At 37.5% G+C, this 27,916-nt stretch overlaps 2 protein-coding genes across 3 annotated transcripts; both read left to right on the plus strand.

Annotated features, from left to right (window-relative positions):
- Shcbp1 (SHC binding and spindle associated 1) lies at window positions 1-26,135 on the plus strand. Of its 2 annotated transcripts, none has more exons than XM_041673848.1 (13): window positions 1-118; window positions 4,824-4,991; window positions 5,116-5,231; window positions 8,295-8,503; window positions 11,820-11,912; window positions 13,740-13,973; window positions 14,084-14,252; window positions 14,554-14,674; window positions 18,613-18,744; window positions 21,664-21,782; window positions 22,995-23,081; window positions 23,596-23,737; window positions 25,313-26,135. In XM_041673848.1, the coding sequence occupies exons 1-13, from the start codon at window positions 13-15 to the stop codon at window positions 25,624-25,626; spliced, it is 2,010 nt and encodes a 669-aa protein (XP_041529782.1). In that variant the 5' UTR covers window positions 1-12; the 3' UTR covers window positions 25,627-26,135. The 2 variants fall into 2 exon arrangements, with proteins under 2 accessions (XP_041529782.1, XP_041529783.1); XM_041673849.1 differs by having other exon boundaries at window positions 18,613-18,681.
- LOC121462136 (zinc finger protein 120-like) lies at window positions 16,567-17,075 on the plus strand. The gene has a single exon (XM_041673552.1). It carries the CDS (start codon window positions 16,767-16,769, stop codon window positions 17,073-17,075), a length of 309 nt encoding a protein of 102 aa, XP_041529486.1. The 5' UTR covers window positions 16,567-16,766.
- Window positions 26,136-27,916: the final 1,781 nt, after the last annotated feature.

A 27,916-nucleotide genomic window follows, 5' to 3' on the forward strand; every position in this document is an offset into this window, starting at 1 on the left:
CGTACATTTGAAATGGCTGGAGAACTGCGGAAGAGTGGTGCGCTACTGGATCCTGAAGCCATGGTTCCCGCGAGCCCCGACTTGGCGGCCGAGGAGGATCCGGCGTCCCGGCAGGAAGGTGAGCACTTCAGCCCGCGTCGGAGGACTGCCTCCACGGCTGCGGGCGGCCGGCCGTCCGCGTGGGGAGCTGTGCCAGCCCGCGCCCACTCGCGACCTCTTGACTCAGTCCGGAGAGTAGAGGGAATTGGAATCCACAAGTGGAAAGGACACATGAAACTTTGTGCTCACTTTATTTGTTGAGCCAAGGTCTATCTTATACATTCTCCTTTTTGAAAAACAAGCTTGAACTCTGACGGAAGTATCTATCCTTAATACTGAAGACAGATGGCTCGCCTGCAGTCTGCAGAGCTGAACTGGAGTCGAGTCCAGTAATAGAAATAACCCAGTTTTTCTCACCCTTAACTTCTTTGTTCCTGACCTTGGAGATCCTATTTCCAACTTGATTTTTATTTGCCAATTTAAGTCCTTGCATATGCTAGAAAAGCACTCTACCACTGAGCTACATCCACAATTCCTGTTTTTGTTTTGTTTTGTTTGTTTGTTTGTTTTTGTTTTGTTTTGTTTCGAGGCAGGGTCTCTACGTAGCCCTGGGTGACCTACAATACAGGTCAGCCTCGAACTCAGAGTTCCACCAGCCTCTGCTTCCCAAGTACTGGGTGGGGTTAAAGGCCTACAATACTATACCTGGCCCTTTTAATTTCTTTTTTTCACCTCCCCCCTTTAATTTCTTAAAGCTTATTTATATTAACATGTTCAGTTATATGTGTACTAGAATCATTTCTGTTAAAGGGAGAAAGAGGTGTGATTTAATTCTGCTACTAACCTGCTTTATGACCAGCTAAAGTTGTTTACGTACAGTTTGCCCCCAGTAGTTCTGATGTGAAAATGCAATAATATGAAGAGTCAGCTTTAAAGCACTGTAAGGAACTAAATTTTTACGTTGTATATGGAATATAAGAAAGTTGAACCTACAAGCCAGGGGTGATGATGGGTACCTGTGATTCCACCACATTGGTGGTAGGAGCAGGAGAGACAGGAAAAGATCATCATTGAGAGATGTCTGCCAAAAGCTACTTAAAGGACAGCAAGACTAGAGTAGATCATAGTATTCTCACCATGTAATGAAGCTGTGTGAGGTGGTAAAAAACAGTCCTTCTGGTTTTAATCATTTTTTTAATTTAAATATAAAAACAAATGCCTTCAACCGGCGACTTTATTATATTTGTTGAAAATATTTGAAATGACTGCATCAAGGACCAGTACTTGGCTGTTATTTACATTTAAGCTGATCTTTTGTATCTATCACATATGAGAAAAACATAAGAAATAGTTTCTGTAACAGTTTCTTTAGTAGTTACTCAGGCACTCCTGTAGTAGCAATTGTATCAGTTCATATCACTGCTTTGCTCTTCAAGTGTGCAATTTAGATATGCGTACAGTGATATAAATGAGAACTCCTGGAAAGAAGCTATGTGTGCAAAGGCTGATTGATCTTAGTGATGTAGAGAAGTTGTGTCCCCTAATTGTAGTTTATCTTGGGCTACTTCAAATAGTCACTCCTTGCCCACCTCTATGTCAGATCTAATATCCATCATTAACAGATAAGTCAGACCTAACATCCTATGACTAGCAGGTGCAGCTTTACAGCATTTTGAATGCATTGACTAGTTTCTACCAAAGGGCTAAGAATGCTATCAGAATTTGTCATTTACACTTGAGAGTTCTATGCCTACCAATAACTTGACTCTTGTTTCCACCAAAGTATTTGAAAATGTCTTGATTTATGACTTTTTGTTGTTGTTTGTTCTGTTACTATAAAAAAAAAGCTTAACAAAACTGCTTCCACACAGAAGGTAGAATTTGGCTTAACCTAAAACTGTGTTTCTGGGTATGCTGGCTAATTTTATGTTAACTTTATTCAAGCTAGAGTTATCCGAAAGGACTGAACCTCAATTGAGAAAATGCCTCCATAAGATCCATCTGCAGGGCATTTTCTTAGTTAGTGATTGACAGGGAGAGTCAGTCATTTATGGATGGTGCCATCCCTGGGCTGGTGGTCCTGGATTTCTAAGCAGACTGAGCAAGCCATGCTGATCAAGCCAGTAAGCAGTACCCCTCCATGGTCTCTGCATCAACTCCTGCCTCCAAGTTTCTACCTTGCTTGAGGTCCTACCCTCACTGCATTTGATGATGGGTTATTATAAGGAACTATGAGTGAAATAAACTCTTTCTTCTCCAAGTTGCTTTTGGTCATGCTATTTCATGACAACAATAATAACCTTAACTAAGACAGTACTTATATTTTGCTCCAGAATAAACTCTCTTTTCCCTTCCCAAGTGGTAATTGTGTTTCTGTGTTGATAGGATGGTTTTCATTTTTTTTTCCCCCTTCGGCTGTCAGGTCACCCTAACTGTTGGATAGTGTACACAGGATTGTCATTTTCATAGGTAGGAAAATAATACTCTGTTTGATTTCTTGTCTTTCTTTTAGGAAACAGTGTTTAGCTTCTTCTATGTGAGCTTTTAAATTTGCTTTTGTAGTTGAACTCAACATGGCAGCCATAATATCTTCATTGGAATGTCTTTGAATGAAATTGACCAATAATAGAAATCTAAAGTTCTGGCTTTACTTTGAGGAGCACTAGATCATGTGTGTACATACATCATGTGCACATAAACTTTCCCAGTAATTCATGTATTCCATTTGGTTTTCATAAAATGCATATCATAAGATGTTCTTCCTATTAAGATCTGTCATGGTCTAGCAGGCCTTGATAGTCTTTGAACTTTAACTTATTCCCATGACTTTCCAAATTCCAAATAGTTAATCATACAGAATTAGTCACATTCTCTGTATTTGGGTTGATTTAGTGGTGCTGTGTTTTTATCTCGGGTGGTTTTTAAGTGTGTTTTTTGTCTTCTGACAGCACAGCACTATAAATTAGCAAGATTTTTTTAATGTAATATATGTAGTAATTCACTGTTGTTTACAGTTTCTGGAAATCAAATGTTAAAAGCTTGGCCCTGTTTCGAAAGATAAAAATGTTTCTGGACAGTTCTTCACTGCTTAAAATATGCAGATATTTTCAGTATCTGTTTCTAAAGCTCTTCTCTAACAGTTCATATGTGAAAACATCACATAACACAAAACAGTTATCTTGTTCATCAGATGGAGCTGTGGCATTGATTCTTAACAGATTACAAAAATTTGTAATGAGTAGGGTTTTCTTTTATTCAGTATAAAATATTCCTTTGGAAATCTGCAACCAACAACGTTGACTTTACAGTCTTCAGCTCAATAATCATGTGCTTTAGAAATTTATCTTGTTCAGCTATGGAATAATGTTCTTTATAGAACTTAAAAGCTGTGAATGGAGAACCATCTAAAGTGGAAAATCAGGAACAAGACATGGCTGCCTACTCTCTCTCCACATTTATTAAATATAGAGCGAGAGTGAGAGAGAGAATGAGACCAGACCTCAAAACCTGCCCCCAATGACACACCTCATCCAACAGTGCCACACCTCCTAATCCTTCCTAAATGGACCTCCGACTATGAACCAAGCATTCAGATATGAGTCTATGGGGACCTTTCTCATTATAACAATCACAGTAAGAAATGATCTTTGGGTATACTTTAATCAATAATTCTGATGGCCTCACAGACAAGGAAATGAAAAGGAGAAAACAGATGTAGGAAATAAAGGAAAGCAAGGAAAGAAAGTCTAGTAAAAGTTTCACATACCTTCACTGAGACCTCAGGAAAGCACTCTGCCAGCCTTAAGAGCTACCATTGGCATTATTTATTTAGTAATCACTTTGCTTACAAAAAAATCTTTATTACATAGAAGTAGATATGCTAGTATCCAATCATAGCTTATGAAATTCAATTACACCAGCTCATGTCTAAGGTAGTTTGCATTTTCTGCTTCTTGCCATACACAGAGTCACTGAAATTAGAAATCTATCTAGTTGTAAATCAAGTAAATCTTATGCAATCTTAAGAATCTCATTCTGTTTTTTTGAGGGGCCACTGACAGACTCATAGAAAATAGAGGTCTCAACATATCTTTTGAGAAGGAGTATAGGAATGTAGTTCCTTTTTTATTACTGTTTTTTTTTTTTTAGAAATTAATATAAGATTTTCTTGTGAATGTATGTGTGCTTGTGCGGGTTCATCTGTACCACACACATACAACAGCTTGCATAGGCCAGAAGAGGGCATTGGGTTTCCTATGAGCTGCCACATGGGTGCTGGGAATAGAACTCTGGGCCTCTGTAAGAGTACGTGTTTTTAACTGCTGAGCTTAGTGTACTGTTTTTGCAGTGGGTAACATAAGTTTGATTCCCAGCACCCACACTGAGTGACTTACAATTGCTTGTAACTCCAGGTACAGGGCGTTCTAATACCTCTGGCCTTATACATTCACCCCCACAGACAGGCTTACACACATACAAGGAAAAAAATATATCTTTGAAAATCAAAACATTACCTTTGAAAAAGAACTTGTATGGCTTCCAAAATCATCACAGATAGTCACAAAAATATCTGAAATTTTCTAACTGGTTGTTTGAAGTATAATTTACATTTCAAGATGTTTAAGCTTCAATAACTAGTGATATTACTGATCATGAAAGGTTTTGTAGAGTATTCATCCTCAAAAATCCTTATTTTTATTTTCTTTGGATTATCTAAATAGACTTGCAATTAGGAACACTATCTAATAACTAAATAGTTGAGTTTGTTTGTTATGTTGTTTTAGGTTTACTCCAGGATGCAGATCCATGCAGTGATCAGAGCTGTCATGTTAAGCCAGGTGCTGCTGTAAAAACTCTGATGCCAGAAGGAAAAATTATTTTTCCACAGATTATCCCAACAAATGAACTTTTGTTTTATGAGAGATTCAGAGCCTATCAAGATTACATTTTAGGTGAGTATTTGTCTTTATATAGCTTTATTTTATAAGTAGATTGTCCTCAGATTGTCAGTTGTTCTGAGAAAATGGATTCAAGTCAATTTATTTACTTCTCGTTCTTCTAATTCTGAATTTGTAGCTGACTGTAAGGCGTCTGAGGTAAAGGAATTCACAGTGAACTTCTTGGAAAAGGTCCTTGAACCATCTGGATGGTGGGCCGTCTGGCACACTAATGTGTTTGAGGTGCTTGTTGAGGTAAGGTGAATTCTCTTATGAAGACATTTTGCTACGCTTTCCTCTGTGTTTTCTGCTTTTGTTCTCCAGGTCCTGAGTTGAATTAATCTGTTTGTTTTTAATCTTCTTTGGAATCATTGATCATTTTAAGGTTATATGTGATAGTTTTCATAATAATGGCATCCTCATACATGTGTGGCTTACTTTGTTCTCATCTGTTGTCCTCCCCACCCACCCCTTCCACATGGTTCCCTCCTTCCCCCTTCGTTCCAGCTTCTCCTTTCTTATCACATGTATTCCTTTAACCTCTTTGTTTTATACCATTCAGATCTTTTCATGATCTCTTTCCTTACTCATATATTTTTAAATTCATTCATTGTGTGGTGCATCTGGAAGTTGGAGCATAGCTTGTGAAAATCACTTCTCTCCTTACACCTTGTAGATTCAGGGCATCAAAATCAGGTAGTCAGGCTTGGCAGCAAGCACCTTTATCTGCTGAGCCTTGCCAATCTCTCTAGATTCTTGACCACAGTTGTATAAAATATATACTTATACCAGTGAACTTTTGACATCTTCATCTGACATTTTAAATATTTCAGTGTCTGAACTTAGCAGTTGAAAAGTTGTGTTATTGGAAGTATCTTGTTACTCTTTTCCAATTATTTGTGCATTTTGTGATGAACTTTCACATCTGTTGGTTTAGTAAGTATCTTTATTTTATTTGGAGATATTACATGGACAGCTTCCTCTTGAAGTTTTAGTTTCCAATGCCACTCAGTCAGGAGAACACAATTATGATGTCTCAACACTGAACTGTAGAAGATATAGAAATACATTTAAAATTGATTAAAGCCCACTAATACATCACTGCTGACCATAAGGAGAAACTGGGAAAACTTATGTAGAATGTGCTTTGAAGTTAAAAATTATTTAGGATAAATGTGTATATAGTAAGTTAATGAGGTAAAAGAAAGAGACTGGGAAAAGGAAAAAATAGAAAAGAAGCATGGTTAAGTAAATGAAAAGAAGAAGGGAGGTGAAAAGTGTTAAGAGAGGAGAAGAAAGAGCAAGAAATTAGAAAACATGAAAACGAGGAAAAAAGAAGGTTTGTTTGTTTTTACTTCCAGGGATAAGAATGTTCAAAATTATCTAAATACATGAAGAGGAATAAAAATTAAAATTTATTTTTAAAGCAAAACCAGTAAATACTACTAAAACTGTATTGCCAAAGAAAAGGGAGGGAAGGGGGTATAAGACCCCAAAAAGAGGGAAATAGATTACCCTTTAATGAAAAAGGTTCACAAACACCTGAATGTCCGAAGGGGAGTAATAAAACCATTTTTAAAAATATAGTGAAATAAAAATACAGCTGATACTATACTAAAGACAAAAGGCTGAGGCACAGTAAAATATAAGGGATAAATAATAATAGTAAAACTGGAAACTAATATGCACAGGGTGGGAGAGGTAGAAAGTCACTGGTCTTGTGTACTTTTATCTCCTGTGGCTTATGCTGGTGTTGGGCCTGTATTTGACAGGGTTCTGATGTTCACCACAGCGGTTTTTAATTTAGAAGTTTGCCTTTTGTCACCAGTGGGCTGTGCAGATTCTGTCAGCCTCCTGGTGTTTCCCAGTTTATACCCATGAGGTGGATACTTGGTAGTTATCTCTCCAATGCATTAGGAGTGTAAGAAACAGCTGCTGCACTGAACTGTTGAATAGGTTCAGCCTGTCTGTACATTAAAAGTTTTAAATATTAATCACAGCCAGGCCGCAGTGGTACACACTTTAATCCCTCGGGAGGCAAAGGTAGGTGGATCTCTGAGATCAACACCAGCCTGGTCTATAGAGAGAATTCCAGGACAGCCAGGCAGTTGCACAGAGAAACCCTGTCTTAAAAACCATAGATAGATAGATTAGATAGATAGATAGATAGATAGATAGATAGATAGATAGATAGATGATAGGTAGATGATAGATAGATAGATAGATAGATAGATAGATAGATAGATAGATACAGATACTGTGAATCACACTGGTGAAGGGATGGAGCTGTAGTTTATAGCAGCGAATGACAGATGTGTGATTCTGGAGGTTGATTGCCCTGTTGAATTCAGACTTAGGGTAGTGAGTTATTCTCAGTTGATAACTTCTACTTTTGACAGCTGAGACTAGGGCTACTTTTCTCTGCACTTTACTCCAGCATTTTTCTACTTTTCAGCATCTGACCCATCTCTCTGCAGCTAGCACCCAGAATTGTCTACCATCTGGGCTTGTGGCATATGTTAAATTCAAGCTTCCATTATTGTTCTTCATACTGAGGTCCCTGATTTTTAGCTCAGTTTCAGATAAGTAACATGGTGCCTGGCCTCTGGTCTCCAAGTCATACAGAGTAATAGAGTAGAATTCCAGAGGAATCACTGCTTCACCAAAACTCACAGCTGGCTTTAAGGCTTGTGAAAACTGTTGGCTTGTTCTGAGGTAGAATTCTTCATTCTCTTCTACTGGTACCCACCTTACTTACCTTTTGGAGGAGGAGGCTTCTGTTTCCCCTCCAGCTTGCTAAAGAACTCGATTCACCTTTTTCTCAGTACTTTTCTGCTTTCCTATCACTGCTGTTTTAGTCTATAGTGCTGTTCGTCTTTCTCTTTGAGATATTCTGTTTTTTAACATTCTGAGACTTTTTTTCACTGTGTCTCAGAGAAGCAGTTTCTTTTCTGCCATCTTACCCAGAAATCTTCTTGTTTATTTTTCACCTTGATTTTAGGCTGAGGCTAAGAACCAGTTCTGTTTTCTTTATTCTTAAAAGGCATTTTAGCCCATTTCATACAATAAAAAGTAGATGAAGCCTGGCGGTGGTGGTGCGCGTCTTTAATCCCAGCACTCAGGAGGCAGAAGCAAGCGGATCTCTGTGAGTTCAAGACCAGCCTGGTCTACAAGAGTTAGTTCCAAGACAGGCTCCAAAGCTACAGAGAAAAACTTGTCTCAAAAAACAAAAAAACTAGGTTATAAAGAGTATTTTATACGTGTGTTTCAATTTTGATTTCTGGGTATTAAAATGAATAACATTACTTTGAATTTCAGGTTACAAATGTGGACTTTTCAGCTTTGAAGGCAGTAGTGAGACTCGCAGAGCCATGCGTCTATGAATCCAAATTGAGCACTTTTACCTTGGCGAATGTGAAGGAGCTTCTGGACCTGAAGGAGTTTCAGCTGCCTCTGCAGGAGTTGTGGGTGGTGTCTGATGACTCACGTGAATGTCACCAGATGGCACTTGCGATTGAGCATGTCAGGTAGAAAGGAATGTTGAAGTGACCCTGTGGTCAGAACTATAACTTAAGTGAAATAATTCTGGCCCTTTTCTGTCATAATACTTAAACCTGAGTCCTTATGACTCCTAGGAAATGTTTTCACCCCTGAGCCACACATCCACGCCCTGGGAAAGTCTTTTAAAAATTAAACAGAAATTTTAATATACCTTATCACTTCTAACTCATTGAAAAGTTGAAAAATGTGCATGGAATTCTTGGTTATCATTCAGATTCTTCAAGTGTTGACAAAATATAAAGGATTCTTAATTTTATGAATTTAGAAACTCCCTTCTGTAGGGAATATTTCTCTGTCCTGCCAGCCAGCTCCTAAATACACAATTAATTATGAAAGCTCAGCTAATAGCTCGAGCTTGTTTGTAACCTGCTCTTATAACTTAAATACTCATTCCTATTCAGTTATGTGCTACCACATGGCTCATGGCTTGTTACTTTACACCCCACGTGTCCTGCTTTTTCTGAGTCTGGCTGGCGTCCCCCCCCCCTTTTTTTTTATTTCCAGTCTTCTCTCTGCCCCGAAAATCCTGTGTAGCTGTTGGCCCTTTAACTTTTCAGTAAACCAATCACAGTAACATATTTTTGCACAGTGTAAAGGAATATTCCACAACTGGCTTTTAAGTCATGAATGCTAAGGCTTGTGGTTGGTAAATTTTGAATGTAATAGGACAGAAAAAAAAATGAAAGGTGAGAAAATAGGTATGGTATATTTTGGTATGGTAGTAAGTCTTAGTTGTCTAAACAAATTATCTTTGACAAATAAAATTCCAAAGAAATATACATTTGAAAAGATATTAAGAATGATAAAATTAGCTAGGAACTGGAAGATTAGGTAATGTGATATCAGTCATATTGTTTTGTGTTTCATAGTTTAAAAAGGTACTTTGTACTTTTGATTCCTTTAGTGGTTTAAACTGATTTTACTGAGTCCTCCCTAACACCCAGACTTACTATGCTGAGATTGACCTTATCAAACAAAGCAAGACCCCCAAAAAGTGATTAGCACCTAGACTTTTATATACATGACTGGAAATGACAGTGAGTACTAAAAGAATTACTGTGTTGAGATGACTGTCCATGGTTGTTTCTTAGAGAAAGACCTATGAACTTGAATCTGAAACGTTAGCTAGGGAAGCAGGACAGGTACAGGATGTCAGTGAGATTAAGATGTTCAGAACACAGTGCTAGGAGAAACCAGAGTGGATATTTTTGTAGATCAGAAGGTACAAGTTTGTCAGTCAGTTATTTCTATAAGAGACCAGTGGGAGAACACTGAAAAGTATTCATTGTTTCTGTAAAACAAAAGCAGGGAGATGGAATAGGGAGGTCAGTTAAGAAGCATGGTCAGGAGAAGCAAACATATGTGCTTGCACTAGAGCGGGGCATTCATAGGACAGGACAGAAACTGAGAAAGAGCATCTAGGACTTGAGCATCTAAGGAGGCTGATGTGTGAGTCCTGTGTGAGGCCTATTCTAGTTTTCTGCTTTGAAAGAGTAAACACTAGAAGAGATGCACAGTGACTGATGCATATGTATCTAGTACTGTGTTAGTATGGGTAATATTTGAGCTAGATAAAAAATTTAAATATATTTACCAAGTAGAGAAAGTAGGAGGCATTTGACCAACATATTACAAGGGAATATGAAAGAATATGTGAAATTGGGAGTTTGCATGTAAGGGATTTAAAGCTTACATGCTTTAAAAGCAGAAGTGCTTTAAAGATACATGCTCAAAATGAACTAATAGTATGTCTGAGATTTAGAAATCCAGTGTGAACATGATTTAGGAGAGAAGATGGATAAGTAAGTGACTTGGGTAGAAGCGGGGGGGATTACCTGAATTGATCATTTTTGAACTTGCTGTTCATATTGTCTGTGTTTTCTTTTATCATATATGTTTGAAATTTTTCTATAATATGTTAACACATCTGGGGAGTTTTAAAGAAAATATAGATCTTTCTTTCCCTTCTGAGATTCTGATTTATTGATTTAGATTAAGTTTTTGTTGTTTTGTTTTTGAGATAGACTCACTATGTAAACCTTGCTAACTTGGAACTTAGTATGTAGACCAGGTTGGCCTCAAATTCACAGAGATCTACTTGCTTCTGCCTCCCAAGTACTAGGACTAAAGACATACACCACCACCCAACTAGGAAATATAAGTCTTGAAAGTATACCGGGGACTCTAATGTGTAGTCGTGGTTGGGATTTAATGCTTTATTTTATATCTCTATATCATCACATTCACTGCTTTAATAAAAGCAATAGATCTTACCAGTAAGTACTAGATTTATATCTGTTGTTATATCTTATCCCTTGTCTCTGAAAGAAGGAAATATTACATTGATGTACCCACGGGACATTACTCATTTAGAGGCCAAATCAGCATTTCACCTGAAATACATTTAAAACAACTTTTATTTAAACCCCAATTTCTTTCTTTACTACCTAAACAAATGACACTGCCATCTATCAAGTTACTGATGGTCAGCAGATAGTTGTGTTGCAATGTAATGTTGACACACACCTATACTATCAGCACTCATGAGACGGGGGATTAAGGGTTCAAAGCCAGCTTGGACTATAGTACACAATTGTGTCTCAAAAAGCTAAACAGACAAAACCTAGCCCCACTTTAAAAAAAAAAAAAACAGACACAGAAACAAATCACCCTAACAGCAATATTACAATATTGTAGAGAAACTTATTTGAGGGTCTTTATTTTATGTGACTCATGAATGTCAACTGTAGCAAATATCCAAAATTGACATATCTTAGAAAATAATGTTTACTTGATTTGTTGGCAGGTAGGATTGCTTTGATTTCCTGTTTATCTCTCACCTTTTCATGATTCCAGCTGTTAAGACATAAAAATCTTTAAGACATATAAAACTAAGATTTTATACCTTTTGGTTAAGACACAGTACCCCAACAAAAGCAACTTAGTTGGAAAAGGGTTTCTTTTAGCTTGCTGTTCATAGGCATAGCCCATCATAGTAAGGAAGGTAGCAGCAGTATGATGCCATCCCCAAACCTTGTATAGGCATGATGGAAGCAGAGAAATAACTGAAAGTATAGCCATGCTAAAACCTTAAAGCCTTGTGCCCCATCTTTCTTTCAACAAGACTCGATCTAAACATGTCCAAACCTTCCCAAACATTGCCACCTGCTAAGAACCAAGTGTTAACCCACTTGAGCCTATGGGAGACATCTCATATTCAAACCACAGCACCTCCCTTTTGAACCAGCAGTTGAATTTGATTAATATTAAGCTTCTTTTCAGGTTTTTCTACAAAAACATTTGGAGGAGTTGGGATGAAGAAGAGGAGGATGAGTATGATTATTTTGTCAGATGTGTTGAACCTCGATTGAGATTGTAAGTATTTATTACTGATGTGATAGACACATACACACACACACACAGGAGCTTCTGTTGCACCAATAATGTAATCATGCCAAGTTATTAAAAAAGCATTGTGGGAAAACAGACACCTGCATTGTGTGTGTATACATGTACACTTTTTTGTTTGTTTTGGTTTCGGGGTTTTGGTTTTTCGAGACAGGGTTTCTCCGTATGTAGCTTTGGAGCCTGTCCTGGAGCTAGCTCTTGTAGACCAGGCTGGCCCCGAACTCACAGAGATCTGCCTGCCTCTGCCTCCTGAGTGCTGGGATTAAGGGCGTGTACACTTGTAGTTTGACTTTTTTTGATTTTGTTTGTTCGTTCGTTTTGAGATAGATATGACCCAATTTGGCTTTGAACTTGTGCTTGTCCTACCTCAGTCCCACTAGTATTGTGATAATAGCCTATGCCACCATGCCTGGCTGTTTTTGAACTAAATTTAACTTAAAAATAGAGTTTTAAGAATTCCATATTAAAAGCTTGTAAATCTGAATTGTTGGGATGTAGGCTGCTCCAAGACTTCCTCAGAGGCCGCAATGAAAAGAAAAAGGGAACAGGGAACTCTAGTTCTGTGTCCTTACCTAGGGGTAAACTTGGCAAGATTCCAATATAGGACTGATGCCAGGGCCTTGAAGGAGTTACGATTTTGGCTCCTGGAAACCTGGCTTTCCCCTCTGAAGGGCTTTGGTTATCGGTATCTGTAAAGGTTGTAGAGGAAGTCTCTGTTTTCTTTGTCAACATTATCTAATTTAGTTCTCTGCTGTCCTTGGCCATTTGGCCCCTTGCAAACAGTGTATAAGATGCTCTACTTTTTAATAAACTTTTTTGAAATAAGTTATCAGCTTATGAAAGACCTCCTGGTTCCAACAATCTGTCTCCTGTATTTCTCATTTCTCCCCCTGCATCTCGACACCTAGCCGTTTGGGACCCTTAATACTGTGTATTCAGTTCACTGAATAAGATTGAACTGAGCTAGAATTATGAATCCTAGATATTGTTAAGAGACTGAATATTTTCTAAGTTTGTTCTGGTTGTTCTTAAGCAGCAATGGTTAATTTTAATAGATGAGAAATTAGTTATAGATAAATATCATATGTATCTGGCATATTTGATCTTTACCTGAAGAAAAAAAATGTTCTGATTTGACACTCTTGCATGTACTAACAATGATTATTTATTATGGTATTGAGAACCCAAGAGTTAATTTGTTGTTGTTGTTATGGAGGAGAAACTATGACACTTGATGGAGAAAATGGTATGATAGAAATGTTGGCAGTGCATGGGAAAAGTTTCCTGTGCTTATAGAAGAGCTGTCCAATAGGCAACATTTAAAAGTAATCAAACCATATTGTTTTGATTTTATATTATGTGTGTTTTGCCTTTCTAATTCAAAATATGCTATGCAAAAACATAGGGAGCTGATATACAACTGTTGGTGTATTATTTCCAGACTTCAAAGTATCCATATAATAAGAAATGTGCTAATTAACATGGTTGCAGAAATGCTAAGAGACTTTCTTTAAAACTTGAACTTGGTTTTCACAGTTCGATCTGACACATCAATCAGTGATGGTCCCTGGTTTGTTGTTTGGAAAGTGGATTTGCAGATTATCTTTAGATATAGGTTAACTAAAGAGGAAGAATAAAAAAGTAAGAAGTGACCTAAGAATGGTGACTTGCAGACAAAGAGAGTGCTAAAAATAATGGTAAATAAGCTGAGTTTTGGAGGAGTAAATCAAATCCTAATGATAGGAAAATGTATTAGAAAAGGGAATGGATTTCAATTTGCTTTTAATCTTTCAGGTATTATGATATACTTGAAGATCGAGTTCCTTCAGGACTGATTGTTGACTACCATAATCTGTTGTCTCAATGTGAAGAGAGTTATAGGAAATTTTTAAATCTGAGAAGCAGTTTGTCAAATTGCAGTTCTGATTCTGAGCAAGAAAATATCTCCATGGTGGAAGGGTTAAATTTGTATTCAGAGATTGAACAGTTGAAACAGAAGCTAAAACTCATTGAGAATCCTTTGTTGAGGTATGTGTCTTATTGTTTTTAATTATTTAGCATATCATCTTACTAGCTATCTGAGTGAGAACTGATGGCTCTTGTTTTTTTGTTTTGTTTTTGTTTGTTTGTTTTTTAAGATATGTTTTTGGTTATCAGAAGAATTCTAATATCCAAGCCAAGGGTGCTCGTCAAGACGGCCAGAAGGTCACCCATGTGGTTTCCTCCACCATGAAGACAGGTCTGCTGCGGTCTCTATTCAGGGACAGGTTTTGTGAGGAGTCTTGCAGAGAAGAAACAGAAATTCAGGTAAAAAAAAAAAAAAAAAAAATGATTGCTCTAAGTAACTGCTTTTGATTAATTCCAAGTGTTCATCAATTCTACAAAGTGTTTTCACGAAGTTTCTGGAGTTGGTTTTCTGTGAGATCCAAATAGTAAAGCACTGTTCTTTTTCAGTGATGGCAATGCAGAGGTGCACACTGAGCTAAATGCACTATTGAAAAGATAAATAAAAACAAAGTTCGGATTCATTTGAAAATGAGACATGAAGGTGCTTGAAGTAACCCAAGTGATTTTGGGAAATGTATATTTATAATGTGTTGTTTTCTAGTTTCATAGTGATCTTTTATCTGCTATAAATGCCTGCCACGAGGGTGACACCGTCATTATTTGTCCCGGTCATTATGTGGTTCATGGCGCTTGCTCCATAGCTGACTCCATTGAGTTGGAAGGTGAGTATGGAAGATCATAACCAAACTTTCACTCATAGTAAGTAACTGTAAATTGGTGATCTTGATTAAATCCATAATTCAACCCATCTGATTTCAAGTGAGGTGCTTTGACACATTAAGGATATTTAAATCATGTAAGAAATTAACCCAATGTTTAAACAGTTTCAATCATGGGTGTTCATAAAGTCTAGGTTCCAGAAGATTGATAGTTTATAGAATGGAAATATATTTCTAGAACAAAAGAGTGTGTGTGTATGTGTGTAAACTTATTAAATATCTTACAAAGTAGTGGGTTTCCTTATGACGTTCATACATGTTTGGTTTTCACTTACTCTTGCCACAATCTCTGCCTGTCACTATCTCCTGCTTCCCTGTTCGTGTTTTAACCCTTGGATCCCTAGTACTCCCCTTCTACTTTAATATCACATGTGTTCTGTTACTTCTCACACCCATCCTTTTGTGACATATACATACATCCCTTCCATCTAAATACAAATATAGAAAAATTAAAAGCTAAGATACACATATAAGAGAGAAAATGAGGTGTTTGTCTTTCTGGAGTCTGGATTATCTCACTTAATATTTTCTGCTTCCATTTACCTGTGAACTTTATAATTTCATGTCTTTTTATATATGTGCCACAGTATGTGTATTGTATATATGTATCACAATTTCATTATCCATTATCAGTAGATAGATATCTAGTCTATTTTTTTCCATTATAAATGGAACAGCAATAAATATGGATGAACAAGTATCTCTAGAAGGTTTGAAAAGTTCTTTAAGTGTATGTCTGGGGGTGGATATAGCAGGATCATATGTTAGGTGTTTTTAGCATCTTGAGAAACTCTCATACTGATTTCCATAGTGCATATTACATTCCCACTAATAGTGAATAAGAATTTCTCTTTCCACATCTTCACCCGCATTTGTTGTCATTCGTTTTCTTAATAATGGTCTTTCTAACTATGGTGAGATAAAATCTCAGGGTTGTTTTTAATTTACATTTCCCTAATGGCTAAGAATATTAAATACTTTTAAAGATATTTACTGGACATTTGAAACTCTTCTTTGAACATTCTCTTTTTAGTTTCATGGTCTGCTTTTTCATTGAGTTGCTTGTTTTGTTTTAGTATTTTGAGTGTATGTATATATATGTGTATATATATAAAATATCTTTTGAGTAGATATATATTATCTTTTTAATGTATAGCTGAAAAATATTTTCTCCCATTTTGAAGGGTACATTTTCCTTTAATTAACGGGACCCTTTGCTGTATGGAAGCTTTTTAATTTCATGAGGGCAAAGTTATTGTTTGTTAATCTTATTTCCTTGAATACATGGAATCCTTACCTATGCATAGTTCTTGGAGTTTCCCGTATTTATTCCTCTAACACTTTCAGAGTCTTAGGTGTTATGTTTAGACCTTTAATCCATTTATAATTTTTTTTCTGTCCAGGGTGAGCAATAAACATCTACTTCCATTCCTCTATATGTGTGTACTTTTTCCAGGCACACTTGTTAAAGAAACTGTTTTTTTTACAATGAATAGTTTGGGCACCTTTGCCAAAAATCAAGTGACCGTTGCTCCATGAGTTTGTATCTGGATCTTACTCACCAGTACCATGTTGTTTTCTGTAAATGGTGATTTAAAAAAAAAAAAAAAAAACTCATTAGTCCCTTGGCTTTACTAGGACTCTTTTAAAACATACACACACAAACACACACACACACACACACACACACACACACACATATTACTTATTTATTTTCCTTGTTTGACAGATTCATATATATATGTTCTGATATGACTTTATTCATCCTCTCTTGCCTCTTATCATCTCTTCTTTTCCATCTGAGCTATTTCTGCTTCCTACGTAGTACCCTAATGGCTACAACATTACAGAAAATGATAAGCCCTTCCTCTTCAGCAATCATTGCCAGTCATTAGCTCCTCAGGAAGGAATGAAGTTTCGTCTATCCAATATAGAAACCTGAACAGTTCAGACCAGTTGTGTCCTGTGCTGTGGTGAAGTTGCTACTCCAGGGAGATGATGAACTGAGAGATTTGGCGATCTGGGGAACCACAACATGAAGGCAGTGACTTATGATGATGTGCATATCAACTTCACTGAGGAAGAGTGGAATTTGCTGGATCCTTCCCAGAAGAATCTCTACAAAGATGTGATGCTGGAGACCTACAAGAACCTCACTACTATAGGATACATTTGGGAAGAACATAATAGTAAAGAACATTGTCAACATTCTAGAAGACATGAAATGATTGAAAGAAATAATTCTGGAAAGAAACTTTCAGTGACTCCTCAATGTGTTAAAGCCTTGGCATATGACAGTCAGCTTCAGAGGAATAAAAGAACACATGATATTGAGAATCCCTAAAAAAAAAAAAAAAAAAAAAAAACTGAACAGTTCAGTCTTGTATAAATATACAAAAATGCTGTTTGTTCATGGTTACAGTGGCCATGCCTTATGTGAATGGCAGCAGTTCATGATACTCTTTCCAATCTTCTGATTCTTAAATTATTTAGTGCCCTGTTCCCTAATCCTTGGATGACAGTTGTTGCAGCAGAGGTTGATATAAATGTCACTTAGCTGTCGTGTATTCTTAACAGTGTGACCAGATATGTGTCTTCCTCTTTGCAAAGGATAACATCACATTTAGAAAGCAGTTTGACAGCATGTTCATATATGGAGACAGGGGTAGCATGCTCTTCCTTTGGGCCCATGAGCTTCTCAGCCATAGGAATTTGGCTAGGTTTATAGAACCAGCTATGTAATCTATCAGGAGAAGCAAACCCTGCATCCATTCACAAAGCAGTTAGCTATTGCCAAGATAGTCATTCTGCCATTGTATTAGTGAGCATATTCTGTCTGGCCAGTGTGTGTTATTGCATGCATATTCTACAAATGGGGGAGACTGTTGATAAGATTTTCCCCTTAACAGTCTGGATAGCGCCCCCTGATACTGTGAACCCTAGCCACCTCTGCACAGTCCATATCATTTTCTGTGTCCTTTAACAAAAGGGTGTTACACTCAAGTTCTGGTGAGTGACTATGAGGAGTGACAATGGGACTTCTGAGACATTTCTGGTCAACAGGTCATAGGGCAGTTCACCACTTCTGGTACTAGGCTCTTGTTTAAAAGCTTATAACTTCTGTGAGCATTATACATACACGAGGGTACTTCCCTTTCAAACTTGCTTTTAATTTAAATTCTTTTTCAAACTTGCTTTTAATTTAAATTCTTTAAAGTATTTTTTTTTACTTTATAAAGTACTATTTCTATATAGCTTTTATTACTTCCTTAGTTTTGTTTCCATTTTTCCTGTCTTCCCAGTATCCCCATATCCCTACCCGAACCTACCCCCCACTTTCATGTCACTGCTTTTAGTACCTCCTCCCTTGGTGCTTCCTCTGTCCATGGCATCTTGCTAGTGTCTATAGGGAGTTTTACTTTTTAAAAATAAAATCTAGGGGCTGGAGAGATGGCTCAGAGGTTAAGAGCATTGCCTGCTCTTCCAAAGGTCCTGAGTTCAATTCCCAGCAACCACATGGTGGCTCACAACCATCTGTATGAGGTCTGGTGCCCTCTTCTGGCCTGCAGTCATACACACAGACAGAATATTGTATACATAATAAATAAATAAATATTTTTAAAAAATCTAAATTTAGAAACTATATACAAGAAAGAAAATAAGAGTTTCCATTTCTGGGCCTAGGTTACTCAGTGTAATACTTTCCAGTTCCACTCATTTTCCTGCAAATTTCATATTGTTTTTGGCCATATGGAATTCCATTATGCATATGTACTTTATTTTCATTGTCCATTTGGCTGTTAGACATTTAGATCATCTTAATTTTTTTGTATGTAGACAGTTCTCTTAACTTTTCTTAAGTGTTTTACTCTCTTCCTTAGGATATGGTCTACCAGATGACATTGTCATAGAAAAGAGGGGCAAAGGAGATACTTTCGTGGATTGCATGGGTATGAATGTTAAAATTTCAAGCATAAAATTTATTCAGCATGATTCTGTAGAAGGAATCTTAAGTAAGTATCTGGATATTTGGTGTATTATTTGTTTTGAGCTTTGAGAGAAAAGTTTTCATGGAAGATAAAATTTAATACCACTTACATATTGGCTGGTTAATACTTCATGTTCATAGTCATGATGATTTAGGGATCCTCATAGTGAGAAATAACTCAGTTTATTCTTGAAAACTTATTTATTTCTTTTCTATTAGTGTTTTGTTGTGGTGATTTGGTTTGGTTTTTGAGACAGGCTATCACTCTGAACCTAGCCATCATGGCAAATGGCAATCCTGCCTCAGCCTCCTGAACCCTGAGTTTATAAACATGCCTTACTACATCTAATACTAGGATAACAGTGTTAAAGTGATAGAACCCTTTACATGTTTCGTAGTAGTAGATAATTAGATTTTTAGATTCTATCCTTATAGGATCAGATTAGTTTCCCTGGAGTATGTTCTTATAAGAATGAACATGCTACCTCTGTACTCTTTGTTGCTGGTACATGTGCCCCTTCTACATGCAGTTCCTTTTCTTTTGTGCCTCTCTACGTTGTAACATATCTGGGGAGCTCTTATCAGATACCATTGTGTTCTGAGTTTACAGATACTAGACGTGTGTGAGGAATTTTGTTATAGACACACCAAAAAGACCAAGACATTGCTCTAGTATTTGTTTTATGGGGTATGCATTCACCTGTTTTCACGGTCCTTTTCTTTTTCGAAGGTACCCAACAAAGCTGTTCATTAATATATATGTATTAGTAATAATAAAAGAATATTATATACATTTTTATAATGAATATGCGCTTTTGCATTTCTTAGATCAAGTTGTTCGTGTGTGTGTGTGTGTGTGTGTGTGAGAGAGAGAGAGAGAGAGAGAGAGAGAGAGAGAGAGAGAGAGGGAGAATGTGGGTACCTACCATTCTGTGACTGGGGCAGGGCAGTCAGAAACCAACCTTATGTGTCAGTCATTTTAGACGGAGGCTGCTCATTCGTTTTCCAGCCAGCCAGACACATAACCACACATAAACTGTATGAATTAAAACACTGCTTGGCCCATTAGCTTGTGCATATTTCTAGCTAGTTCTTATATCTTAAATTAACCCATTTCTATTTTTTATTTTACCACAAGGCTCATTATTTACCTGGATGTCTGTCTCCTTTGACAGCTACATGGCTTCTCACTAACTTCGCCTTCTTTTCCCCTCTCTCTGCTTGGAATTTTCATCCTTCTCTATTTTAATAATCCACTGGCCGAGACAGCTTTGTTCATTAACCAGTAAGAGCGACACATGCAGGACTTCCCACACCAAGTCATCATCTTCCACCTTATCAGAGGCAGGATCTCTTTATTGTTAACTGATGTTTATACCAGGGTAGCTGGCCTGGGATCTTTTGGGGATTCTCTTGTGTCTACTTCTCATCTTACTATAGGATCGCTGAGATTACCTGTGTGCATTACTGTGCCTGGCTTTACCTGGTTCTGGGCATATAAACTTAGGTCCTCATACTTAGCAAGTTCTTTAACCACTGAGCCAGTCATTTATTATTAAAAATATTGCCTTTAGTTTTTAGAAAATAACTCAAAACAGGTACTGCTCCATATTTTATGAGTTTGTAACATGTGTAACAAAATTTAAATGTTACTTTGAAAAATATCTTATTGTATGATTATGGTCTAAACCCTCACAGATTGTACAATCTTCCTGCTTTTGCATTCCATTTTGGAAACATCAGCCATCTTAACCTTCATCATAACCCTGATAAACTTTCTGGTTTTCCCTTCTGGGAGCATCCAGTTGTTTATCTTTTAAATAGAATCCTTATTGAATAAAAATTATTCCATCTTTATAGCTGTTTACCTCTTTTACTTACTGTTTTTTTTCTTAATATCATGGCACATGTGCTTGATTATTGAGAGTAGGCACTGAAAAGCAAAACTAAAAAAAAGAAAAAGTAATCTAAATCAGTAGCAGTAACATGGTGATTTTGAGTTTATTCTCAGCAGGAAGCCTGTCAGCTTCAGGAAAGGGTGTGGACTAATTGTTTACATTTAGAACTCCTAAGAGACCATAATGCTCTTAGAATTTAAACTTTATTTTTTATAACTGCCTATAGTTTAAACCTGTTTTTATCCACATCTTGCTTGAAAAATTATGGTGGATTTTGCTTTAAGGTTGATGTCAACCTGTTGGCTGCTTTCAGCCAGTATTGCCATGACATATACATAAACACATACATTATACGATCAGAGACCTGAAATAATACGTAACTTAAAGCTATGCATTAATGCAGTAGCTTAAATTGTAAAAGCTGATTGCTTGGGAAGTTCAGGGCAAGTAAAGTTGGTTACACTGTTCTCTTAAAGGTCAGTATGATAGTTTGAATGAGAATGGCCCCCATTGGCTATTTGAACCATGCTTCCCAGTTGGTGGTCTGTTGGGAAGGGCTAGAAGGTATGGTCTTGAAGGTATGTTATTGGTAGTGGGCCCTAAAGTTTCAAAAGCCCACGTCAGGCCTGCTTTCTGCCTGATCAGGATGTAAAAATCACATCTACTTCTCTAGCACCGTGCCTCCCTCTCTGCCACCATGCTTCTCATTGTAATAATATACTAACCCTCCAAAACTGCTAAGCAAACCCCTGATTAAATGCTTTCTCTTATTTCTCTTAAAAGAGTTACCTTGCTCATGATAGAGCACTGGAACAGTGACCAAGACAGCAGATTAATTGTAAATAGGCTGACTACACAACAGGATAGGTTAAGTACATAGACTTAAATGATATTAGCACATATTATTAACTTGACTGCAAAGTGCATCAAAAGTGTTTGGGAAGTCAAGAGATATCTTTATAAATCACAACATCTAATGTTAACTGTAAACTGTTTGTGATATTGGTATATCACTTAAAGTAGTTGAATTTATATTTTTGTTACAGTCATTCATCATGGCAAGACCACACTGGAAAACTGCGTACTGCAATGTGAAACTACAGGAGTCACAGTACGCACATCAGCAGAACTTTTCATGAAGAACTCAGATGTATATGGTGCCAAGGTATTGCTTTGTCTTTAGGAAGAAGTAGTTATGGTGTTTAAGTTCAAAATAAATCAAACAAATAAGATACTAAGTTGTAAATCTATTTCTTCAAGGAAATTCAGACATTAATAATCTAGTCATCTAAAATTTGGGTGGTTATTAAACATAAGGCCTCTATAGCATTTTATAAACAAGGCACTGGGAGGGAAAATGATTATCTACCTGTCCCTATGATAACCTTAAGAAGGATAGACCCTTAAGATTATATCCTCGTGGGACTAGAGAGGTGGCTTGGTGACTAAGAGGTCCCAGGTTCAGTTTCCAACACCCATGTCAGCAGACTAACTCCCATTTGTAACTACTACTCCAGAGGATCTGACACCCTTTTTGTGGACTCTGGGCATCTGTACTCACATGTGCATAGGCCTTCATATATATGACAAGTTCATATTGCTAGTCTTCCTCTATCACTTTAATTTTTGAGGTAGAGTCTCTCACTGAATCTGGAGCTCAGTCTGAATGACAGTGAAATCCAGTGATTCTCCTGTCTGTCCTCCTAGCACTGGAATTGCAGGTTCACACTGTTGTGCCTGGTTTTTTATGTGTCTGTTTGGGATCCAAACATTTCATGCTTGTGTTTCAGGCACTTTAGTAAACAAACCATTTTTTTCAGTTCCATAAATGTAACTTTTGAAAGTGATTAGTTATCAATAATTGCTTATCGTTGGAGTATTGCTTGGTGCCCCAATATTGCTTGATAGCGATATGGAATAGAACTGCCTAATAAAGACCAGCAAAAAACTTGAAAAACTGAATTTGGTCCCTAAGAACCAAAATGGAAGAAGGGAGAACCAACTCCTATAAATTATCTTCTGATTTCCACAGGTACACCATAGCATGTGTACACACACGTGTGTGTAAACTTATATACATCCACAAAATAAATAAATGTAAAAGACCTAATAAAAGTTATCTTTAAAGCTTTTTTATTTTGCATTTATGACATTTGAAAGGCTAAGAGAAGTGATAGTAATAAACCTTTATGGTTGTGTCTTTTTAAATATTTATTTGTATGTATGTGACTGTTCTTAAATATGGTTGTGAGCCACCATATGGGTGCTAGGAATTAAACTCTGGGTCCTTTGGATGAGCAGAAGTGCTCCTAACTGTTGAGCCATCTCTCCAGCCCCTACTCTTGACTTTTTAAAGTGGGTGCCTCATATTTTATAGGGTGCTGCTATAGAAATATATCCTGGGAGTAAGTGTACCCTGACTGACAATGGAATCCATCATTGCAAGGAAGGGATCCTCATTAAGGTGGGTATTGACTGAAGCATTTTTTCTAAGTGAGAATGATTTTACCTAAAATGTTATGTGTATTTACTTCTCATGTTGTGTTATGTTATTTTGTCTTGTAAAGTATAAACAGTACATAAATTTTAAGAAAACTAATAGTAATTAAAAGTCTTCTGATACCTGGGGTGGTGGTGGTGCATACCTTAATCCTAGCACCCGGGAGGCAGAGGCAGACAAATCTCTTAAGTTTGCGGCCAGCCAGTTCTACAGAGTGAGTTCCAATATAGCCAAGACTACATAGAGAAACTCTATTTTGAAAAACTGGGAAAAAAGAAAAGGGTTTTCCAATAATCTTATGTTATCTTTAGATCTGCAGAAATGACAGCAGCAATTACTTTGAACTAACTGCTACAACTTACTAATAAGCATAGCTTTTGTACTTTCATTTTTAGAAATAGTGTGGGGGAAAGGTAGAGAATTTATGAAACGTGTTTAATATGCCAGTTCCTTAACCTATTTGTTTTCAATGTCACAGGACTTCCTTGATGAGCATTATGATATTCCCAAAATTTCAATGATAAATAACATTATACACAACAATGAAGGCTATGGTGTTGTTTTGGTGAAGCCTACGATTTTCTGTGATCTACAGGAAAATGCCCACGATGAAACTGATGGTATGCTATGTTTAGTAATTTGATTAAAATATGTAAATGTACTTATTGTAGGTTCGGTCCCAACACTTGGGAGAGAAGATCGAAGCCCAAAGTCATACTTAGCTATGGAGAGTCAAAGATCACTTTTGAAAACAAGCAAACAAAAAAACCATTGACTATGCTTGTTCATAGAGATGTAAGAGCTTGGTGAAGCCATTATAGAAACTAAGCATGAAAGAAACTTTCAAATTTGACTTGTTGATCTGTTTATTCAGAACTTTGGTGTGGTTCAGTGGATGTCCCTTATCTTTGTCTTCTTGTAAGCGTGTAAAACAAGGTGGCTTCTGTAGGTATTTGTGAAGGATAAAAGCTGGAAGAGAATTTTCCAGGTTGAAGGTTGCTTTTGCCTGGAGTGTATTGGAGTTTATATTTACTTTTCATGGATAAAAGTAACTCCCGGTCACCATTGTTCCTGGCAGTAATGGTGAATGCAGTGGAAATCTGTGAATTTCAAGCCATTGATATAAATCACTTTTTTTTTTTTTGTTTTGTTTTTTGTTTTTTTTTTTGTTTTTCGAGACAGGGTTTCTCTGTAGTTTTGGAGCCTGTTCTGGAACTCCCTTTGTAGACCAGGCTGGTCTCGAACTCACAGAGATCCGCCTGTCTTCTGCCTCCCGAGTGCTGGGATTAAAGGCGTGCGCCACCACAGCCCGGCTGATATAAATCACTTTTAAATATCAGCCATAAAGAAATATAAAGTATTGGTGTGGCAATGGAATTTTTTTTTTTTTTTTGATTTTTCGAGACAGGGTTTCTCCATAGCTTTTTGGTTCCTGTCCTGGAACTAGCTCTGTAGACCAGGCTGGCCTCGAACTCACAGAGATCCACATGCCTCTGCCTCCCGAGTGCTGGGATTAAAGGTGTGCACCACCACCGCCCGGCTGGCAATAGAAATTTTGAGACAGTTTAAAGAATAGGCCTTGTCAATGTTCAGGATCCTTCCCACTCAGGGTAAAATTGAGATGTATGTTGAATAGCACGTTGAAAGCTCTGGTGGAAAAATCCTATTTCTGAGTTTCTCTTCAGCAACTAGCAAGGGGGAAAACACACACACAAGCAAATAAGAAAAAGCAAAAACAAAAAAAACTTTAAAAGCCTTAATTGTATTGCTTGGTGATAATACAAAATCTTTTTCTCATTTAATAATCATAAGAGTACCCTCTTGAGGATGGGAATCATGAAGTCAGTTAATTAGATGGTGGATTGAGAGTTCATTTAAGAAAAGCAGCACTATTATAGTATTCTTTGCATCATAGCTCCCAGTGCAGAGCTTAGCTGATAATAAATGTCCAGGAAAATGTCTGTCCAGTGACTAAAATTCTAGGATGAAGAAGATAAATGAAGTTTAAAATTGGTGACCCTATTAGTGTCATGAACCTTTGCAAGAAAATTCATTGAGATTCTTATAGTAAAGAATTAGTAAAATCCTGTTATAAACTCTTGGCAGAAAATACTTGAGTCTAACAGCTTGTGTTAGAAATATCCCCTTGTTGCTTTAGACTATATATTTAACAACTTTATAATTTGTTTCCTCAGACAATACAACAGAGAGAAATAGAGAGGTGGGTGCCACTGAAGGATTAGATCTGGAAGAAATGCTTCAGTGTGTGACTAGCAAAATGGAGCTTTCTGCCACAGCTAACTTTTCTGAACAAGCTAAGGGAAACTGTGAAATTATAAATGAACTACTTGCTACTTCCATGCAAAAAGGCCGGATGAAGAAACGATTGAGCGAACTTGGAATTGTACAAGCTGATGACAACATAATGTCCCAGGAGATGTTTATTGAAATTATGGGAAACCAGTTTAAGTGGAATGGCAAAGGGAGTTTTGGCACATTTCTTTACTAATATCAATAGCTAACAAATAGTGTATCTTGAACATATCTTGAGAATCATGTTGCTTATGCACTTTACTTCATTTGCTTCATGGCTGTATATTATATAATATGTACTTGTTTGAGCTTGTGTAAAATGTGTATTTACTTCTATCTACGTGTTTTCTTCATGGCTGTATATTGTGTAATGTACACTTGTTTGAGCTTGTGTAAAATATGTATTCTATCTGCATGTTTTCTTCATGGCTGTACATTATATTGCTTCATTGGGCTTGTGTAAAATATGTATCTCTATCTACATGTATTAGATACAAAGCATTTCTTTTTAAGAAAGCCAAAAAAAAAAAAACATAAAATATGGCTGTAGGTGTAGCTCAGTAGTAGAACATGTGTCTAACATGCCCAATGCCCATGCCTATGTTCAATACCCAGCATTTCTCTTCACCTCCCTCACAAAAGGAAACTGTAGATTTCTTATCTAGAAAAGTGTGCTTTCTTAAATACACAGTTCTCTTATATTAAGCCTAGTGGTACTTTTTTTTCTTGTAAAGTCACTTCAGCATTGAAAGTGGAGAAGAAAGAGATGCAAGATATAAGAACAAGCATGCAGTAGATGTCATGTTTGCAGTGTTCTTTTGTTTGAGATAGGGCCCCTACATAGATAGCCATTGCAATCCAGAAACTTAGTGTATAGACCATACTAGCCTCGAACTTATTGACCTGCCTGCTTGTGCTTCCTGAGTGCTGGGATTAAAAACACATGCCATCATACCTAGCTTGGATGGAATACATTTTTATATTGAAGTGTATTGTCATCAAAACAAGTAAATAACAGGTTATGGATATGAAACAAATGTCTTCAGAATCAATATTGAATATAAATGATTAATAAGAAAGCATATTTTTACTACAGTATATTAATCTATTACCCCTCTTGATGCTTTCTGCCCCCTCCCCTTTTCTATTTAAGTCAGTATCTTTTATACCTCTGCTGGTTTAAAACTGTGGTCATTAATGTCCATGAGCCTCTGATCTCCCACCTCTACCTCCCAATGCTCTTAATATCACTGACCTGAAGCCGGGCGGTGGTGGCACACACCTTTAATCCCAGCACTCGGGAGGCAAAGGCAGGCGAATCTCTGAGTTCGAGGCCAGCCTGGTCTGGTCTACAGAGCTAGTTCCAGGACAGGCTCCAAAGCCACAGAGAAACTCTGTCTCGAAAAACCAAAAAAAAAAAAAAAAAAAAAAAAAAAAAAAAGATCACTGACCTGGAGCACGATTTCCCATGAAACATCTGAGGGTCACTTTGCCCCTTCCCCAGGGACTGAGTCAAAACATCAAGTAGTATGTGCATGTGTAGTTGTTAACTGAGTCAACACCTAAGGGTTATCTTGCCCCTATTCAATAACTGAGCTCTATTTGGAGAACATTCACAAGTACTCAGGGAGCTGATGGAAAGTTCCCCACATTTCAGTACGTGCATGGGCAATTGTTAGGTCCTTGGTTCCCAGGGGAGGGGGAAGTGTTACTGCTGAGACAGGGTTGTCAGAAATGGCTTCAGAGTTCCATAGGGATACTGCATAGAAATCTATGGAAGCGTCAGAGTGGGTGACATTAGGGACGTGTTCTCCTTTTTCTCCACTGTGTAATTCCCTGCTGTGCCAGCATGCCTTGCAATGGGTTGGGCAGTGACACTCACTTCCCTTCTGTTTGAATTTTTGTTATAAATGTGAACCATTTCTTTCTAAATGACAGGAGGGAGGTATACGTTGAGATTGCCCTCCAGAGCACTGTGGGAGACTGTGGGACAGCAGGGCATCATTGGAGCACAGGATGGAGAAGAGCAACATGGGAAGATGGAGAGGAGCAGGGTTTCATGGGAGCAGGGGGTGGATGGAGTGGGGCATTATGGGAGCACATGCTGACACCCAGCTGCTGACATCACAGTGCACAGGAAGTAAAGAGACCACTTCCTGTGTCCCTTTGAAGGAAATGCACATAATTACTGGAAGCTATCATGGCTATGGCTGGACATGACGTTAGTCTGCAGTGCCTGGGGGTCAGGTGGGGTCGCCCCCGACCCATGCTCCTGCTGTTGTGGGTTTTGCCAAATAGGACGGAGCTACAGCTACTGGCAGGCAAAGCCAAATGCTTTTCTTCAACAGGGCAAACAAAACGCTGCATATCGTGGAGCTATCCCTACTGGTGCATGGACACGGGTGCCCCACACAAGGATGGGCTCACTGTGTTGAGTGTGGAACAGGAACCACCCATTCCTGAGGAAGATGCTGGGACCCCAAGTG

Source organism: Microtus oregoni, unplaced genomic scaffold, assembly GCF_018167655.1.
Source record: "Microtus oregoni isolate MIOR12 unplaced genomic scaffold, Mior012 000024F_ref0000369, whole genome shotgun sequence".
NCBI classification, from domain to species: Eukaryota; Metazoa; Chordata; class Mammalia; order Rodentia; family Cricetidae; genus Microtus; species Microtus oregoni.